Source organism: Bos taurus, chromosome 14 (assembly GCF_002263795.3).
Source record: "Bos taurus isolate L1 Dominette 01449 registration number 42190680 breed Hereford chromosome 14, ARS-UCD2.0, whole genome shotgun sequence".
NCBI classification, from domain to species: Eukaryota; Metazoa; Chordata; class Mammalia; order Artiodactyla; family Bovidae; genus Bos; species Bos taurus.
The window spans coordinates 81615388-81634872 of NC_037341.1; the positions used below are offsets into that span (position 1 = coordinate 81615388).

General features: G+C 43.5%; 1 protein-coding gene across 10 annotated transcripts in view; it reads left to right on the forward strand.

Moving 5' to 3' along the window:
- COL14A1 (collagen type XIV alpha 1 chain) overlaps positions 1 to 19485 on the forward strand; it is a 232915-nt gene that overhangs the window by 117933 nt on the left and 95497 nt on the right. For all 10 annotated transcript variants that reach the window (XR_003038138.2, XR_001501879.2, XR_003038139.2 and 7 more), the window contains exons 24-29: positions 3262 to 3408; positions 8238 to 8294; positions 16160 to 16299; positions 17698 to 17821; positions 18019 to 18162; positions 19291 to 19455. Coding sequence is in view for 6 of the 10 variants with exons in the window: in XM_059874511.1 (XP_059730494.1) it covers positions 3262 to 3408; positions 8238 to 8294; positions 16160 to 16299; positions 17698 to 17821; positions 18019 to 18162; positions 19291 to 19455 (777 nt within the window). In the remaining 4 variants the exon portion in view is untranslated. The remainder of the gene's footprint in view (positions 1 to 3261; positions 3409 to 8237; positions 8295 to 16159; positions 16300 to 17697; positions 17822 to 18018; positions 18163 to 19290; positions 19456 to 19485) is intronic.

The window sequence follows — 19485 nt, forward strand, 5'->3', positions numbered from 1 at the left end:
ATTAATTCCACAGTGCTTGTTCCAGATTTCCAATGATTTGTGGGTTTTGTTGTGTTATGCAGCCGTGAAACCTGCTGTTGTCAAGGCTCTATAAAGTGCATGGGTATTCAGGAGAAATAGAAGAAACGACAGAAAGTACATTTCTAGAATTAATTCCTGGAGAGTCTCACAAGTTTTTGTGGAGATAGCTAAAGATGATCCATGCATAGGATTTGGGAAATGTTTGTATTACAGGTGGCTCACAGAAGCTTCCGGGAGGCTCCGGAGTGGTTAGGGTCAAAATAAAGCCGCTGTTATAGGGTTCTGAGCCCAGGAACCCAAGGCTAAGTTGGATATCAGCCAAGCAGAAGGCAGGGTTTACTAGTATTTTCTTACTCTTAAGTTCCTTTCACAGCAATTTAAATCTCACAAACACTTTAAATAGTTCCAATTTCATCATTTTGTATAATATCTAATAAAGAAAATATTGAGGTAGACCTATATTGTTTCAAAGAAATATATTACTAAACATTATATTATAAAGTTCACTTTTGAAGTTCTTTAAGATTGACAATTATAAAAGTAAATTTCAGATTCCATTCAACAGATGGCATTACTTTAATTACATTTTTAAAAAATCAGGATTTGTCCATAGATAAAACCTACTTCAGTGATCAGTGCAGAGAAATAGAGGAAAACAATAGAATGGGAAAGACTAGAGCTCTCTTCAAGAAAATTAGAGATACCAAGGGAACATTTCATGCAAACATGGGCTCAATAAAGGACAGAAATGGTATAGACCTAACAGAAGCAGAAGATATTAAGAAGAGGTGGCAAGAATACACAGAAGAACTATACAAAGATCTTCTTGGCCCAGATAACCACAATGGTGTGATCACTCACCAGACATCCTGGAATGCAAAGTCAAGTGGACCTCAGGAAGCATTGCTACGAACAAAGCTAATGGAGGTGATGGAATTCCAGTTGAGCTCTTTCAAATCCTAAAAGATGATGCTGTGAAAGTGCTGCACTCAATATGCCAGCAAATATGGAAACCTCAGCAGTGGCCACAGGACTGGAAAAGGTCAGTTTTCATTCCAATCCCAAAGAAAGGCAATGCCAAAGAATGTTCAAACTACCGCACAATTGCACTGATCTCACACGCTAGTAAAGTAATGCTCAAAATTCTTCAAGCCAGGCTTCAACAGTACATGAGCTGTGATCTTCCAGGTGTTCAAACTGAATTTAGAAAAGGCAGAGGAACCAGAGATCAAATTGCCAACATCTGTTGGAAAGCAAGAGAGTTCCAGAAAAACATCTACTTCAGCTTTATTGACTATGCCAAAGCCTTTGACTGTGTGGATCACAACAAACTGTGGAAAATTCTTCAAGAGATGGGAATACCAGACCACCTGACCTGCTTCCTGAGAAATCTGTATTCTGATCAGGAAGCAACAGTTAGAACCAGTTCCAAATTAGGAAAGGAGTATTTCAAGGCTGTATATTGTCAACCTGCTTATTTAACTTATATGCAGGGTACATCATGAAAAATGCCAGGATGGATGAAGCACAAGCTGGAATCAAGATTGCCAGGAGAAATATCAATAACCTCAGATATGTAGATGACACCACCCTTATGGCAGAAAGTGAAGAGGAACTAAAGAGCCTCATGATGAAAGTGAAAGAGGAGAGTGAAAAAGTTGGCTTAAAGCTCAACATTCAGAAAACTAAGATCATAGCATCCAGTCTCATCACTTCACGGCAAATAGATGGGGAAACAATGGAAATAGTGTCAGACTTTATTTTCCTGGGCTCCAAAATCACTGCATATGGTGACTGCAGCCATTAAATTAAAAGACGCTTACTCCTTGGAAGAAAAGCTATGACCAACTTAGACAACATATTAAAAAGCAGAGGCATTACTTTGTTGACAAAGGTCTGTCTAGTCAAAGCTATGGTTTTTCCAGTAGTCATGTATTGATGTGAGAGTTGGACTATAAAGAAAGCTGAGTGCTGAAAGATTGATGCTTTAAAACTGTGGTGTTGGAGAAGACTCTTGAGAGTCCCTTGGATTGCAAGGAGATCCAACCAGTCCATCCTAAAGGAAATCAGTCCTGAATATTCATTGGAAGGACTGATGCTAAACTTCCAATACTTTCGCCACCTGATATGAAGAACTAACTCACTGGAAAAGACCCTGATGCTGGGAAAGATTGAAGGTGGGAGGAGAAGGGGATGGCAGAGGATGAGATGGTTGGATGGCATCACCAACCAATGGATATGAGTTTGAGTAAGCTCCGGGAGTTGGTGATGGACAGGGAGGCCTGGCGTGCTGCAGTCCATGGGGTCGCAAAGAGTCAGACACGACTTAAGTGACTTAGCACTGCACATGGTACATTAATGGAAATTAAAGCGACATCCTCTGAGACTGGACTTCTGAGTTTGGAATTTACATTTTAGTTCAGCTTCTTAGTGTATGGACTTGGGTAAACTACTAATTTTTCTAGTCTTCAGTTTCTTGTCTTTAAATTGGGGATGGTTATAAGGATCAAATGAATCAATAGTGTAAAGTCCTTGGAGTCGTGCCTGGTGCCCGGTGAGCGCTGAGCAAGCGGTGGCCATTGTTACCTTTGCTATGCTTTCATCATTCAACACCAAGCACAGAGCCTGGTGGTCTTCCCTCGTGGCGCTCGAGGTAAAGAATCTGCCTGTCAGTGCAGGAGACAGCGTAAGAGACACAGGTTCGATCCCTGGCCTGGGAGGGTCCCCTGGAGGAGGTCATGGCAACCCACTCCAGTACTCATGCCTGGAGAATCTCGTGGACAGAGGAGCCTGGTGGGGTCGCAAAGCATCGGCCATGACGAAAATGCTTAGCCCGCACACACAGAGCCTGGTACTAAACTAAGCTCTCAATCATATTGGGAATCCTAAGTTTTAAAAAATAATATATTCACCTCCACACCTGCTCAAAAGATCAGTGCGGATGTGTGCATATAATTATAAACAGGAACAATTCTCTGTTTGTTAAGTCCTCAACAGCCTTTTACTAGTTAATCTCATTTCTGAACATATAAAATTCAATTTTCAATTATTAAAGAAAAACAGTGGATATATGAATTCTTTAAAAAAAGATACAATCACTCAAACAGGTTTAATTCATTCTGGAGCTATCTGAGTAGGCCTTACGTACTGAGTATTTTAGAAGCAAATCATCTGTTGGTGGCTATTTAAAAAAATTCCTGTATGTACGTTTTGTTCATGTATGTTTTGTTTTGATTATAGATACACAAAAGCAAGAATCCACTTTGGGTGGCGGGACAAACAGGCATTGCTTCTATGGACTTCAGCCTGATTCAGAATATAAAATCAGCGTTTACACAAAGCTGCAGGAGATGGAGGGACCCAGCGTGAGTGTAACAGCAAAAACACGTAAGTCAAAGGCCTTCTCTCTTGATCTCTGTGTCTGTGAACAAACAGTATTTTAGGAATACGGTTTTGGTTCAGAAACCTTATTCCATCTATAGAAACGTTAGCCAGTGGCCCTGGATTGTCTGTGATACAGACGCCGCCCTTTGTACGCAGCCCCGGCGTTCCCTGCCTGTGGCCCGCTGACGGCTGGGTGTGGATTTCCATCTCCGCCGTCTGTCACAGGGGACTGTAGGGCCGGCGAAGTGCGGAAGCAACGGCCCTGTTGTGACGCTTCCATTAGGAGCACCTGCGGTGGTGGAGTGTGAGGCGGAGTGTGAGGCCTGGGTCCTGACGCCGAGACAATGCCGCAGCGCCCCAGCCTCGAGGGTGGGGTGGAGCCAGAGCGCGCCAGCTGGCCGCCCGGCCCTGCCTCCTCAAGAGGCTCTGATGCTTTTTCCAAGTTGGCAGGAAATCTGACGCACGCAACGCACGCAAGGGAAAGGCAGAGTATAAAAGGGAAACAAAGCACGTCTACATATTCTGAATGGCAAGGAAGGGGACAACTGCCTAGTACCCTTTTAATCAAGATTCCTGACCTAGAGGCCGTAAGTACTGAAGTGGTTTGAATGGTACTGAATTCTGGGCCATACCTGTGTGTCTCCAACTCAGGGTCTTGAACTTAAACTTGAAATCCTCAAGGACCGGTGTCCGAATAGGTGGCGGAAGATGGGCTTTCTTGATAGCCCCTCTCACATGCGTCTGACATTTAGAAAGTTCTACTACTCAGCTGTGTATGTCTTTCAGTGTCTCTGTACATACAAAAAGATACAGAAGGTGAAAGTGTAGCTAACGGAATCATCTACTTTTCAACACGGGGACTTTATTTCCTAACACTGAAGTAGTCAGCATTTTACATCACGTGTGTATTTTTGAGGTGTAATTTGCATTCCTTAAAATTCACCCCCTGAGTGTACAGCTCAGTGATTTCTGTACATTCCGGGAGTTGTGCAGCCGTCTCTGCAACTCCGCGTTAGGACACTCCCACAGCCTGGAGGTCATTCAGGCCCATTCGCAGTGAGGCCCCCTTCCTGCAGTCAGCTCTAGGCAGCCGACTTTCTCCTCTCCGACGTCTGTGTCTTCTAGACGCTCCGTGCAAATGGAAGTATGCAACAGGCAGTCTCTTGTGTCCGGTGTCCTCCACTTAGCCTGTGTTTCTGAGGTTTATCCGTCTTGGAGAATGGAGCAGTTGTGTCTTGCGTTTTATTGCTCATTAGAATTTGGTTTTTGGGGTAGAGGATTATATAATTTTGAAATTATTAGGGCCTGTTAGGGCTTGAGATTTAAAGTCTAAAAAGCTTGTTTGGGGTCCTTTTTTCCATTGTTGCCTTGGGCAGTTTAACGTCTCTGAGCTGCTGTTTGCTTACAATAAGATTAAACACCTTCTCTCTTCGCTTAGTTTGGTGGTGGTAAAGATCCACTGGAAAGACCCCACTGAGGACTTTGCAACTGCGTTTTATTTCATTGAACAAATATTTTTGGTATCGCTCTTACTTCTTCCCTTTAAATAAAAAATCTTTTGGCCACACCGTGTGGTGTGCAGGGCCTGAGCTGCCCACCAAGGGGTGAGCTTGTGCCCTGCAGTGGCGTTGGGGTCCTAACTCTGGGCCATCAGGGAGGTCCCTCTTGCTGTCTTCCTGAAAGTCAGAAACTACGGCCACGGGGTTAGAGCTACCATCAGACATGTTTTCTCTGGGCCATTTTTTTTTTTTTAAGTTGTAAAGTATTCTCGAAAATTCGAAAGCTCTGACAACGTGGGGCGCACGTATCCTCGTGCAGCTGAACGTATGGAAAGCTAGTAACTTCCGCGTCTTTGGACAGCGTACACACTCTGAAGTTTGTTATTCCTGAATGTTTAGGCAGAGTTCTTTGCTCCCATTCATTACGTGCCTGACCTCTAAAAATATTTGAGTTTGGGGCCCCTGGTCTAGTTCAGCTTCCCTTAACCTTACCCTCACCACTCTTCACGACCAGCCCAGGATTCATTTGGAAAGCTCTGCTTGATGAAATGTTTTCCTTCTGTGGGGACATCTGTCATCACAGAGCTTCTACCCACTGGCTCCAGTTCAACCTCCCGGAGCAAATGCAGATCAAGACTGTTCCCTCTTCTGTGACAGCTTCTCGCAGACTTGAGGACAGGGACCATCTGTGTGCCCGTAGAGGACACAAACGCTCTCACCAGCTCATTGTGGTTCTTCTTACTCGAGACGTTCTTGGGCCAGATGTCCTGACCAAACATGTTAATCTGGCTGCCACAGGCACTCGTTGATTTGGTTCTCAAATTTATTGACTGAACTTGCGATATATCTCAGCTTTTCACATTGAAGAAAATGCACAATTATAAAGACGACCAGCTGCTTCCACAGATTTTAGGCTTTAGAAATATTTTATAGTGCTTTCAAAAATGTTTTGCAATCCTAGTTTTAATACTAAAATGTCTCAAATGTTTTCACTTGTGAAAATTTTTAGCTGCCAAAAATTTGCCTTTAAAATATCAAAGTGATTTCCTCTGCCTATGCTAACGCAACAGAAGGTACAGAGAGCACTGTTGCCTTCCTTCTTTCGCCATCCCATGTTGTTTTGTTTTCTTTTGTATTTTGGCCGTGCTGTGTGGCACATGATATGGTTTCCCGACGAGGGATCAAACCTGGGCCTCTTCAGTGAGAGCGTCGAATCCTAACCACGAGGCCACCAGAGAATGCCACCCTTTTCTTGTTTTCTCTTCCCCCCAAACTCATTTATACCAGCTTGATCTCCTTCAAGAAATTCTGCCTGTTGGACGTAGTTATGTGTGTGTGTATCAGATATATTACTGCATAGGTATATAAAGATCAGATCATATCAGTCACTCAGTCGTGTCCGACTCTTTGCGACCCCATGAATCGCAGCACGCCAGGCCTCCCTGTCCATCACCAACTCCCGGAGTTCACTCAGACTCATGTCCATCGAGTCAGTGATGCCATCCAGCCATCTCATCCTCTGTCGTCCCCTTCTCCTCCTGCCCCCAATCCCTCCCAGCATCAGAGTCTTTTCCAATGAGTCAACTCTTTGCATGAGGTGGCCAAAGTACTGGAGTTTCAGCTTTAGCATCATTTCTTCCAAAGAAATCCCAGGGCTGATCTCCTTCAGAATGGACTGGTTGCATCTCCTTGCAGTCCAAGGGACTCTCAAGAGTCTTCTCCAATACCACATTTCAAAAGCATCAATTCTTCGGCGCTCAGCCTTCTTCACAGTCTAACTCTCACGTCCATACATGACCACAGGAAAAACCATAGCCTTGACTAGACGAACCTTTGTTGGCAAAGTAATGTCTCTGCTTTTGAATATGCTATCTAAAGCATATTTGAACATGCTATATAAAGATAAACCTGTATTAATCAGTTAAATAGAATTTTTTGTTTCACAAATGGGATCATACCATCGTATTCTGCTTCATTTCATATAATAACTAATCTCAAACATTTTTCTGTATCAGTAATACACAGTTACCTCATCCCTTTAAATCTTGAATTGCTTTACTCAAATAATGTTAATTTCTTGGTTCCTGGAATTGGAAGAGACCTTAAAATTCATCTCCTCCAACCTTCCTGCCAGAGAAGGCAATGGCACCCCACTCAGTACTCTTGCCTGGAAAATCCCATGGACGGAGGAGCCTGGTAGGCTGCAGTCCATGGGGTTGCAAAGAGTCGGACATGACTGAGCAACTTCACTTTCACTTTTCACTTGCATGCATTGGAGAAGGAAATGGAAACCCACTTGAGTGTTCTTGCCTGGAGAATCCCAGGGACGGGGGAGCCTGGTGGGCTGCCGTCTATGGGGTTCCACAGAGTCGGACACGAAGCAACTTAGCAGCAGCAGCAGCAGCAGCAGCAACCTTCCTGCCAGAGAAGGCGTTCCCTTTACAACATTCACAGCAAACAGTCTGCCTGAGCTCAAATCCTTCCAACTATTTGGCACTTACTGTCTCCAGAGACTAAACATCCCCCTGATTAGTTGAGAGTTTTCCCTTGTATTATACTGGGATAAGAAAAATAATATTCTCAAGTTTTCTTTAGTGTCAAATAAGAATTAAAAAAAAGAATATGCAAAAAAATAATATTAGGATGTTTAATCCACGTACTGATGCCGTAACGTCCCGGTGCTCTGCCACGTGAATTGGTAGGAAAGTCACAGCTCTTACGTGACTACATCCATGGCCTTTAACCAAACCGCACTTCTGCATTTGACGCAGTTCTCACCCCTCCTCACCCAGGTTAAGTTGATCAGGACACAGCCTCCCAGTGTCCTGCTGCGTGGTTCTCAGAGCTGAGTTTCCCAGGCACAGTCTGACCATGGCCGAGGGCGAACCAGGCTCTCCTGGGGACTACGTCCTGAGAATGCAGGGTAAAAAGGGAGGGAGTGCTATTGAACGTGGATTGATGGTCCATCCTTAGGCAGAATGGAGTAACGTTATGGGTGAAAGCAGCCAGAGACTGATCTGAAATAGGTTGGCAGGGCTCCTGCCTTAAATCAGCGTTGAAACCACTTTGAAGTTGATGCTTTGAGTGCATTGACTCCCGCTGGGAAAACTGAACTGTGGCAAAATGGCATTTCAAGCCTTCGGTCTGAGGCTGAGGAGATGGTTGGAACCAGCTTTCATGGGCTTTGGCTGATTTACAGTGGGCCCTAAATTCACTGCGTTCTCAAAGAAGACAGCTGTCAGAATCATTGACTCCCCTGAAGAGTTATGACTCCATGACCTCCCTCTCTTCACAGATGAGACGGTTAACTGATGTTCTTTCTCTGCTTTTCAGAATCGCTTCCCACTCAACCACCGACATTCCCTCCAACCATCCCGCCAGCAAAAGAAGGTAAAGAAACACAATGTAATCATGATGTGATTTTAGGTTTTGGATTTCTGTTGGATTTGTTTGTTTCTTCATTTAAAAACCAAGATATTAATAAAAGATAGTTTCGCCTTAATACAAGTGCTTGTATCAGACCCTTAGGGGGTACAGATTTGCAATGAGTAGTAAGACAGAGAGATCTAATGTGCAGTGTAATGAATGTAGGCAACAGTATTGTACTATAATTATGTGCTGAGATAGAGGTGCTAAATATTACTACATCAATCAAAGTACAATATATAAATGTAAATTAATATACATTATATACAATGTAAATTATGTATCAGTTCAGTCACTTCAGCCACTCAGTTGTATCTGACTCCTTGCGACCCCATGAATTGCAGCAAGCCAGGCCTCCCTGTCCATCACCAACTCCCGGAGTTCACTCAGACTCATATCCATCGAGTCAATGATGCCATCCAGCCATCTCATCCTCTGTCGTCCCCTTCTCCTCCTGCCCCCAATCCCTCCCAGCATCAGAGTCTTTTCCAATGAGTCAACTCTTCGCATGAGGTGGCCAAAGTACTGGAGTTTCAGCTTTAGCATCATTCCTTCCAAAGAACACCCAGGGCTGATCTCCTTTAGAATGGACTGGTTGGATCTCCTTGTAGTCCAAGGGACTCTCAAGAGTCTTCTCTAAAACCACAATTCAAAAGCATCAGTTCTTCGGCACTCAGCTTTCTTCACAGTCCAACTCTCACATCCATACATGACCACTGGAAAAACCATAGCCTTGACTAGACAGACCTTTGTTGGCAAAGTAATGTCTCTGCTTTTGAATATGCTATCTAGGTTGGTCATAACTCCTTCCAAGGAGTAAGCGTCTTTTAATTTCATGGCTGCAATTGCCATCTGCAGTGATTTGGAGCCCAGAAAAATAAAGTCTGACACTGTTTCTGCTGTTTCCCCATTTATTTCCCATGAATTGATGGGACCAGATTATATAAACAAACGTAAATTATAAATATAAATCAAATTAATATATTGTGCACTTTAAATTTTTGCAGTGTCATTTGTCAAATATACTCAATAAAAAGCCATCTAAAAGTAGAATCCGCACACACAGAGTAGATTTTCAAACAGAATTCTTTCATATTTATTTCATTGAAAATATCAGAATGGTACATGTTTGCCAAGGAAGAGTAGTCCTGTAGCCTGGGGGTGTAGGTTATAATTGTGTAGTTTGTAGGTTATAATTGTGTAGTTGTGTGGGTTATGATTGTGTAGCTGTGTAGGTTGTGATTCTGTAGACCAGGGTTGCAGTGTAAGCTCACCGCAGAAATGCTGCTCCCGGGTGTGTTTTTCTGTCATCACAAAAGTTTGTCTTCACCTCTTACTTGAGCTGTTAAGGTAACTTTCTAAAAAACTTCGAAACATAGTAGTGATGGTTATTTTTTTATCCCATTAGTTCAGTTCAGTTCAGTCACTCAGTCGTGTCTGATTCTTCGAGACCCCATGAATCGCAGCACGCCAGGCCTCCCTGTCCATCACCAACTCCCGGAGTTCACTGAGACTCATGTCCATCGAGTCAGTGATGCCATCCAGCCATCTCATCCTCTGTCGTCCCCTTCTCCTCCTGCCCCCAATCCCTCCCAGCATCAGAGTCTTTTCCAATGAGTCAACTCTTTGCATGAGGTGGCCAAAGTACTGGAGTTTCAGCTTTAGCATCATTCCCTCCAAAGAAATCCCAGGGCTGATCTCCTTCAGAATGGACTGGTTGCATCTCCTTGCAGTCCAAGGGACTCTCAAGAGTCTTCTCCAACACCACAGTTCAAAAGCATCAATTCTTTGGCACTCAGCCTTCTTCACAGTCTAACTCTCACATCCATACATGACCACAGGAAAAACCATAGCCTTGACTAGACAGACCTTTGTTGGCAAAGTAATATCTCTGCTTTTGAATATGCTATCTAGGTTGGTCATAACTTTCCTTCCAAGGAGTAAGCGTCTTTTAATTTCATGGCTGCAGTCACCATCTGCAATGATTTTGGAGCCCAGAAAAATGAAGTCTGACACTGTTTCCACTGTTTCCCCATCTATTTCCCATGAAGTGGTGGGACCGGATGCCATGATCTTCGTTTTCTGAATGTTGAGCTTTAAGCCAACTTCTTCACTCTCCACTTTCACTTTCATCAAGAGGCTTTTTAGTTCCTCCTCACTTTCTGCCATAAGGGTGGTGTCATCTGCATATCTGAGGTTATTGATATTTCTCCCGGCAATCTTGATTCCAGCTTGTGTTTCTTCCAGTCCTGCGTTTCTCATGATGTACTCTGCATATAAGCATACAGTCAACAAAACAAGACCAGGAGCTGACTGTGGCTCAGATCATGAACTCCTTATTACCAAATTCAGACTTAAATTGAAGAAAGTAGGGAAAACCACTAGACCATTCAGGTATGACCTAAATCAAATCCCTTATGATTTATCCCATTAATGAACATTAATTAACCCTACTATTCATTCTCAAAGTGCTTACGCCAAGTACTTGGGATACCGTAACAATCTATGATTGCTGCTCTCTGCTTATTTTCAGTATTGCAAGAGAAATAGGTGTTTACCTAGGTGACTACCAGCCAAGGAAATGAGTTAGTGTAGATTATACTGTAGTAGCCCAGAACTGAGAACAGTTAACACTGCTGCAATTTAATTACTTGTGAAGGAGGAGGAATTTGATTTACATTTTCCTGTAGTTGAATTCTAATCCCTGGGTTGGGGAGACCCCCTGGAGAAGGAAATAGCAACCCACTCCAGTATTCTTTCCCGGAAAATCCCATGGTCAGAGGACACTGGCAGGGTATAGTCCACGGGGTTGCAAGAGTCGGACATGACTTAGCGACTAAACCACCACCACCCATAGTATTGTGGTCAGAAAAGGTGCTTGATACGATTTCAATGTTCTTAAATTTACCAAGGCTTGATTTATGACCCAAGACATGATCTGTTCTGAAGGATGCTCCTCATGCACAGGGAAGGAGACTGTTCTGCTGCTTTTGGATGGTCTGTCCTGTAAACATCAGCTGAGTCCGTCTGGACGAATGCTTCCTTACCAACTTTCTGTCTGGACGATCTGCCCACTGGTGTCAGTGCAGTGTTAAAGTCCCCGTGATTCCTGTGCTACTGTTGATTCCCCTTTTATGGCTGCTAGCATTTGCCTTGTACACTGAGCTGCTCCTGTGCTGGGTGCATGGATGTCTGCAACTGTCATGTCCTCATCTTGGGTAGATTCCTTGAGAATCACCTAGTGCTCTTCCTCATCTCTTGTAACAGTCTTTAAAGTCTATTTTGTCTGATATGAGTATTGCTACTCCAGCTTCCTTTTGGTTTTCATTTGCATGGATTGATTTACATTTTGAAGAGTGAGTTTTACAGGTAAATAATGGAGAGGTGAGTACGTAACGTCATGGGGTGATCTAAGCTCATAATGTGTTTGGGAGCCATAAGTGCTTCAGCGTGAGCCACAGAAAAGAGTGAAGGTAGTGTTACGAGATGGTGAGTGTGCCTGAGCGAGGAGGCTGGGCGTTATCCTATGGGACATGGCTATGAAGGGAGGGTGACCTGCAGAAATCTGTTTGAGAAAGATAACCTTGGTGAAATGGGGAGGAGGGAGAAGAAAGGTGGATCACATAATTGGAATGTTGTTTTAGAAGACTTCTTCCATTTGCCGTGCATTTAATACTTTTATTCATTTGGCTATGCTGGGACTTCACTGCTGGGCGGGCTTTTCTCCAGCTGTGGGAAGTGGGTTCTACTCTCTGGTTGCAGTGTGGGGGTTTCTCTTGTTGTGGAGCACAGGCTCTAGGCACTTGGGCTTCTGCGGTTGTGGCTCCTGGGGTCTAGAACACAGGCTCAATTGTGGTGCATGGGCTTAGTTGCTCCCTGGCAAGTGGGCTCTTCCCGGTCCAGGGATTGAACTCATGCTTCCTGCATTAGCAGATGGATTCTTTACCACTGAGTCACCAGGGACGCCCTGCCCCACATTTTAGAATAGCTATTACATACCAGAGTTACAATGAAAAATAATTGTCCTCACCTTACAAAGGTTTAGCAGACGTTTGGTTCATGTCAAAAGATCCATGATGTTTGGTCCTGTCCAAAGTCATTTGGCATGGACCGAATATGCTCATGGACATTTTGGATAGGACCAAATTTCAAGAACCTGTTGGTGTAGACTGAATGTCTTATTGATGTTCTGGACAAGACCAAATATCCTGCAAAGGACAGGAGCGTAGTCAGAGGTGTCTGATGCTGGAGAGTGTAAGGGTCAAGGAAACAAAGGGGTAATAAGAAACTTTACAAAAATAAAACTCAACATCCTTCCTAGCACACCACGCAAACTCTTCAATGATCAACTGCCGGGGTCCAGCCCCGGTGGATCCAGGGAATTCGAAGCGGGGACGGCGTCGGCGAGGATCAGGAAACAATTGCTTAATTAAACGTTAATTATGGATATAAAGAGTAATAGAATGAGGATAACTCAGTGAGGAAATTCAGTGGAGAAAAGAGGCTGAATAATTCAGCCAGAAGGTAAGAGAAAGAACAACATGGTGAGACCAAGTTTCGGTGAACAAGGCCCGCACTTTATTTTCCAAAGTAGTTTTTATACCTTAAGTTATGCATAGAGGATAATGGGGGAAGGGGTAGAGTCATGCAGCAAGCCAGGCTTTCTTCCTGCAAACTTATCATATGCAAAAGCTTAGGTGATTTGCATCATCTTCTGGCCCGGAGGCCTGTTAACATTTTAAGACCCTTTCTTTAGAAAACTTCTTTTTCTCTAAAGGTGATTGCTCAGGAGCCACCCTCCAAAAGCATTAGATAAAGTTGCATTCCTACAGAGCAAAGGTGTGGTGGGCTATAACAAGAAAAAGAATTAACTCAAGGGTCCCAGGTTACAAACATTAAAGCTACTATTTACACCAATTATATTAATCAATACACTGCCAGGGACACAGCAGGTAAGGGATATGGAAACTTAGCAGCAAACATTGGCCCAACAAGTGAAAATCCCTTCACCAATACAATTTCTAATCAATCTTTTAACTGCTCAAAGGAATCTGTATTTAGACAGTTTAGAACATCTCATGCCTCTCACAGTTGGGAGGCTCTGAGCAATCACATGTGGCCGGAAAAACCTATTCAGGCAGGCTAGAGGATTTCCAAAGGAGTTTGTAGGTTGAAACACTGTCACGCCCAGGAATTATTAACTGGAGCTGTAAGCTAACTCTTTTTTCAGAGAGAGGTAGTGGGGGACAGCCCCCTGTAAAGTCAGAGGTGTAGGTGAAGGCACAAAGCAGAAAGTAGGCAGAGATGCTCGAGAATTTCCAGGGGGACTCCTGAGGCTCGATCCTGCCTTTGCGTATGCCGAGCCTCCTCCCTCATGACCTTTGTCTTGGGTGGAGCTCCTCACGCTGGCTCCCGGCAGTGATAGAATTCCAGTTGAGCTATTCCAGATCCTGAAAGATGATGCTGTGGAAGGTGCTGCACTCAATATGCAATATGCACTCAGTATGCAATATGCCGGCTCCTGGCAATCAACCTACACTGTGGCATCGTTTCCCAGACTGTGTTAGTTAACAGCAAAACTGCATAACTTCAGGTTCCCCATACGTGCCTTATGCAGTCCTGCATCTTCTCATGCTATTTGCTCTACTTGGGATAGTCAAAGCTATGGTTTTTCCAGTGGTCATGTATGGCTGTGAGAGCTGGACTCTAAAGAAAGCTGAGTACTGAAGAATTGATGCTTTTGAACTGTGGTGTTGGAGAAGACTCTTGAGAGTCCCTTGGACTGCAAGGAGATCCAACCAGTCCATCCTAAAGGAAATCAGTCCTGAATATTCATTGGAAGGACTGATGCTAAAGCTGAAACTCCAATACTTTGGCCACCTGATGCAAAAAGCTGACTCATTGGAAAAAGACCCTGATGCTGGGAAAGATGGAAGGCAGGAGGAGAAGGGGGTGACAGAGGATGAGATGGCTGGATGGCATCACCGACTCGATGGATATGAGTTTGGGTAGACGCCGGGAGTTGGTGATGGACAGGGAGGCCTGGCGGGCTGCAGGTCATGGGGTCGCAAAGACTGAGTGACTGAACTGACTGACTGACTGCTTGGGATGCCAGACTCTTCCTTCTTCCATCTTCATATCTAGCTTTTTCGAGTTTAACTGTCTATGTTGATTTTCACTATTGGAGCTAACTGATAAGTTTATTAGACAGTTCTGATACAGACATTACAGGATTCCCTGGGGTCAGAATATTTTTATTTATAGCAGAATATGAGTATCCCTTGGTCAGTATTCGTGAATGCTCATGGGAAACATGATTTGGAAGGGCCATGAGAGTGAGGATTGCTAATGTAGCAACACTGATCTTGGATTAGTAGTTTTCATCATGATGGTTTTAGACAATGGGACTTTTGCAACTTGAACATGTTATTCATTTTAAGTTCTATTTGCCCTGAGTGTATTTAATTAAAAAGCCTATACATGTTTATTATTCAGGTGATACTATTTATAAAACATCCATTTTAAGAAATAGAAAAGAGTACGAAGAAGAAAATTAAAAGCACAATTTCATATCCCAGAGATAGTTCCTTCATGCATTTTGATGCATTTTCTTTTTCTTTTGTTTTATTAAGCACAGTTTTCAATTTGAGTATATTTTCAAATAGATTTTGCTCTCATTTGGAAGGTAAAACCTAATCTGGGTTTCATCTTTCCTAGCAAACATCACCAGGTTTTCTTTTATACGCTTATAATGAGCAGATCTTGTGATCCCTTTCGGCTTTAAATTCAAACCATAAATATGTAAAATTTTGTAAATCGTGGAGCTCAGGAGAACAGCCTCACCAAATCCTTACTGTCCCTGGAGTATTAACTCACTTGGAGATGGTTTATTTTACCATTTAAGTTGTAGTTACCTTTAAGGGACTGTAGTTGTAGTTAATAAAATAAAAATCAAGCCATTTTTTTCTAAAGAAAAGCAAAAGTTTCATTATCTTGCAGAACATTTGTGTGCCAATGGCCCAAGATTAAAAGATTCAGATTATTAAAGATTAAATTGTTTGTTTCATCGTAAAACAGAGTCAACCACCATGATCTCTATTAATCAAGGGGAAAAGAAGCATAGATAATCTGAAACAGGATGCGATACAAGACTTGTAAAATGCTTTCAGTGGAATAGGTTTTTGCTAATCCGTTTTTCGCTTGCTTGTTAGGATTGATGTCAGTATTACTATTGACGAAAGTTTCCCCGAGCTAGCAGTAGTATACATTTCTTGACATCAGGGGGTGTCCAAAGGGCACAGAATTTTTAAGCAAGGCTGAAATTGAAGTTTGCTTATGGCCACAGTCCAAATGGATATCAAGTTTTAGATTAATCTGCTTTCATTGTGAGGCATGCCTTCCTCTTGGAAGCTATATCCTTCTCAGGCTATTAACTTGATAAGCAGAGGGCAGGGTGCAGACTGAGAGCTTGGGTTACCCTTGAATCAGCAGGCACGAGGGTGTTTGCTGATGCCTCTGTCACTGAATCAGTGTAGTTTCACATTTTTCCATCCTCTCGTTTCTATTCTTTGAGGCTGAAATTGATGTTTTTCTTTTTGTCTTTAATTCTGCGTGTTTGATAGAAGCTTTCTTAGTCATGAGCAGGATACTTGAGTATAGGAGAACAATGATGGTCAGAAAACCTAGTGAGCAAGAGTTTGGAATAGGCTGTATACCTTTCTTTCTGGAAGGCACTCTAGTTACCAGAGGGAAGCCATTGTCTGCTTTGTTGGTTTGATGACGACTGTTTTCCCCTTTTCTCTGATTCATTATTCATTCTTGGTCTCCAGTGTGTAGAGCTGCCAAAGCTGACCTGGTGTTTATGGTGGATGGATCCTGGAGTATTGGTGATGAAAATTTCAATAAGATCATTAACTTCCTGTACAGCACTGTCGGAGCTCTGGACAAGATCGGTGCAGATGGAACCCAAGTAAGGCTGACAGATCAGTCGTTAATTCATTCGATGCATTAAATAATTACTCCAGGCTGTTATTATGGCTACTTGTTGGGGAATATGGGTAAAGAACTATACTGATTTGATCCAAGTCTGAATGAGCGACTGGGCAGGTCTGAGTTTAAAATCAGCTCACTGGTGCCCGACGGAGCTGTGCACGGTGCTCATCCTTAAAAGCGAGAGAGCTCAGCAAACCGAGACCTGTCAGAACGGCCGTGTCAGCGTGTGTGTCTCCTGTATACTGGGAGAGAGTAGATACGAGTCTCTGTTCAGGAACATCCAGTATTCTCCTTCTCCTTGCCCTTGAGGACTTTAAAATCTTGAAGGACAGAGGTCATGGCCACAAATGACTGCAGAACAAGCAGGACAGAGAAGACCAATTTATTCATTTGACGAACATTTGTTGAGGGCTTGTTTGGTTAGCACTGTCATCACGGGTACGACAGACTGTCCCTGATTTCATGGAGCTCACATCCTTAACGGCGGGAAGTGGAGGAGGGTGAGAGCCAGACACAAATCAGCAAACACACACATTCACAAGATCAGGACCCGCGCTTGTGAACTGAGGTTTACATTTACTGGTTGATTTTAAACGGAGAGATTGACAAAGGCTTCTTTGAGGACGTGGTTTCCGAACTGAGGTGTGAGCATCTGATCCCGTTTCCCGACGCAGGGGTCGAACCCGGGTCTCCCCCACTGCAGGCAGATTCTTTATCGTCTGAGCCATCAGGGAAGCCCAAGAACACTGGGGTGGGTTGCCATGCCCTCCTCCAGGGGATCTTCCCAGCCCAGGGATGGAACCCGCGTCTCTTACCTCTCCTGCATCCACAGGGAGGTTCCTTATCACTAGCGCCACCTGGGAAGTGTTTATATCATAGTGATTAAGAACAGATTCTGAAGTCGAATTACCCGACTTCAACTGTTGGTTCTGCCAGTGGCCACTCGAGTAATCTTGGATGAGTTACTTGACTTTTCCTCAGTTTCTCAATCTGTAAAATGGTAGAATAGTAGCAATTATTTCATAAGCTTGTTTCATAAAGAAATCCTCGTAAAGAATCCAGCTTCGATTCTCTGAGCTTTGTCAAGGGAGAAGACCTCGGCTGCCGTTTCTCCACCTGTCAGATGAGACGGCAGAAGGCCTTCATGCTTCGGGAAAGATTTTTAACCTACTTCCTGAAAGCACTTAGAGAAAAAAATGCTCGTTAAGGTATCGTCAGATTTGGTATGTAGCTTGTGTGAAATTTTAAACCAAGAAATTGTGGACTGGGTTAAAGAAGAAGTGAAAACTATAATTATAATCCTGTTATAGTGTATGCTGCCTGGCCCAGGGGAAGGCTGGATATGCATAAAAGTAAACACACCTTTTCTCTTCAGGTTGCCATGGTTCAGTTCACTGATGACCCCAGGACAGAATTTAAACTAAACTCTTACAAAACCAAAGAGACTCTTCTTGATGCAATTAAGCATATCTCATACAAAGGGGGAAATACAAAAACAGGTAAGACCCCCAAAAGCCCAGCTAAAACCCAAAGTAATTGTTACTAATTATATAAATGATTTTTTGAAGCATACTAATATAGATTTTTTTTAAAAAAAGACTTTTCATTGATGAAAGAACTTCGTTGCTTCTCTTCCATCTCCAGCAACACAAAAGTGGAAGGAATCAAACCGAACTGTTGCCTTGCTTTGTTTCAGGAAAAGCGATCAAGCATGTCCGAGATAGCTTGTTTACCGCAGAGTCAGGGACCAGAAGAGGCATCCCCAGGGTCATCGTGGTTATAACTGACGGAAGGTCGCAAGATGACGTGAACAAGATCTCCAGAGAGATGCAGTCAGACGGTAAGCTCTGCACAGATAAGTAATAGTAGCTACCAAGGTTTCCTCGGTGGCCGAGTGGTAGAGAATCCGCGTGCCCATCCAAAGATCTGGGTTCAATCCCTGGGTTGGGAAGTTCCCCTGGAGAAGGAAGTGCAAACCACGTCAGTATTCCTTGCCTGGGAAACCTCCTGGACTGAGGAGCCTGGCGGGCTGCAGTCCACGGGGTCGCAAAAGGGTTGACACAACCCAGGACTCAGCAGCAGCAGCAGCGGCACGATGACACTGTTGGCCTTGCGGTGTTCTGAATGTGCATTTATAGGCTGCATCAGCATGGCTACGTGTTTCTAAGTCTGCACAATGTGATTTTAAAAGTACTTTCCAGGTTGCAAATCTCTTATCTCGCTGTGTTTTCTCTAATGCTTGTTACATACAGGATGCTCTATTATGAGAAACTCCATCAATTAAGTGCAGTACAGGGCTTTACTGGCGGTCGAGGGGTTAAGGCTCTCTGCTTCCAATGCAGGGAACACAGGTTCCATTCCGGCCGCAGAGCATGGCCGAGAAAAGAAGGAAAACTAAGTGCCATACTATGAAAAGAACCAGGGGAGGGAACCCGGGCACAGAAACCGTTCAGCCTCAGCTTTCTCGTCTGTCAAATGGAGAACACAAAATGAAGATTACACCCTGTAAGACCGACACGGCACAGACTAGCCTAATAGGAATTTGTCGAACATTGGACTGTGACCCACCTCGGGCTTCTAAGCCTGTTAATGTCTCAGTTTCTACTTCTGAAAAAAAAATAATTGAGATAAAGTTTCTGTTTCAACTGCACTTTATCCCGTAAATACAAAACTCATTATTAATAATATGCAAACATAGCGATGTTACTCAAATCGTAACTATTTTGTCTCAAGCACTAGCTCTCCTAAGCCTCTCTAAAATGGAAACTCTCTCTGAGGAATGATGGGTTAATTACTGTATGGTGAATTATGTGCATGCACATTTCTGATGAACTGTGAAGGGTGAATTATCCACCCCCACTGGGCCTCCTAAATAAACATATTTTAAACATGCAGATATGTCTTGCATTGCATTATTTGTTTTGGTGCAGTTTAAACTCATCAGAAATCTGTTTCCCTTTCCCCACAGGCTACAGCATTTTTGCGGTCGGCGTGGCTGATGCGGATTACTCGGAGCTGGTTAGCATCGGCAGCAAGCCCAGTGCCCGGCACGTCTTCTTTGTGGATGACTTCGACGCCTTTAAGAAAATTGAAGATGAGTTGATTACTTTTGTCTGCGAAACCGCATCAGCAAGTTAGTTCTTTGGAATTTGCCCTTACATTG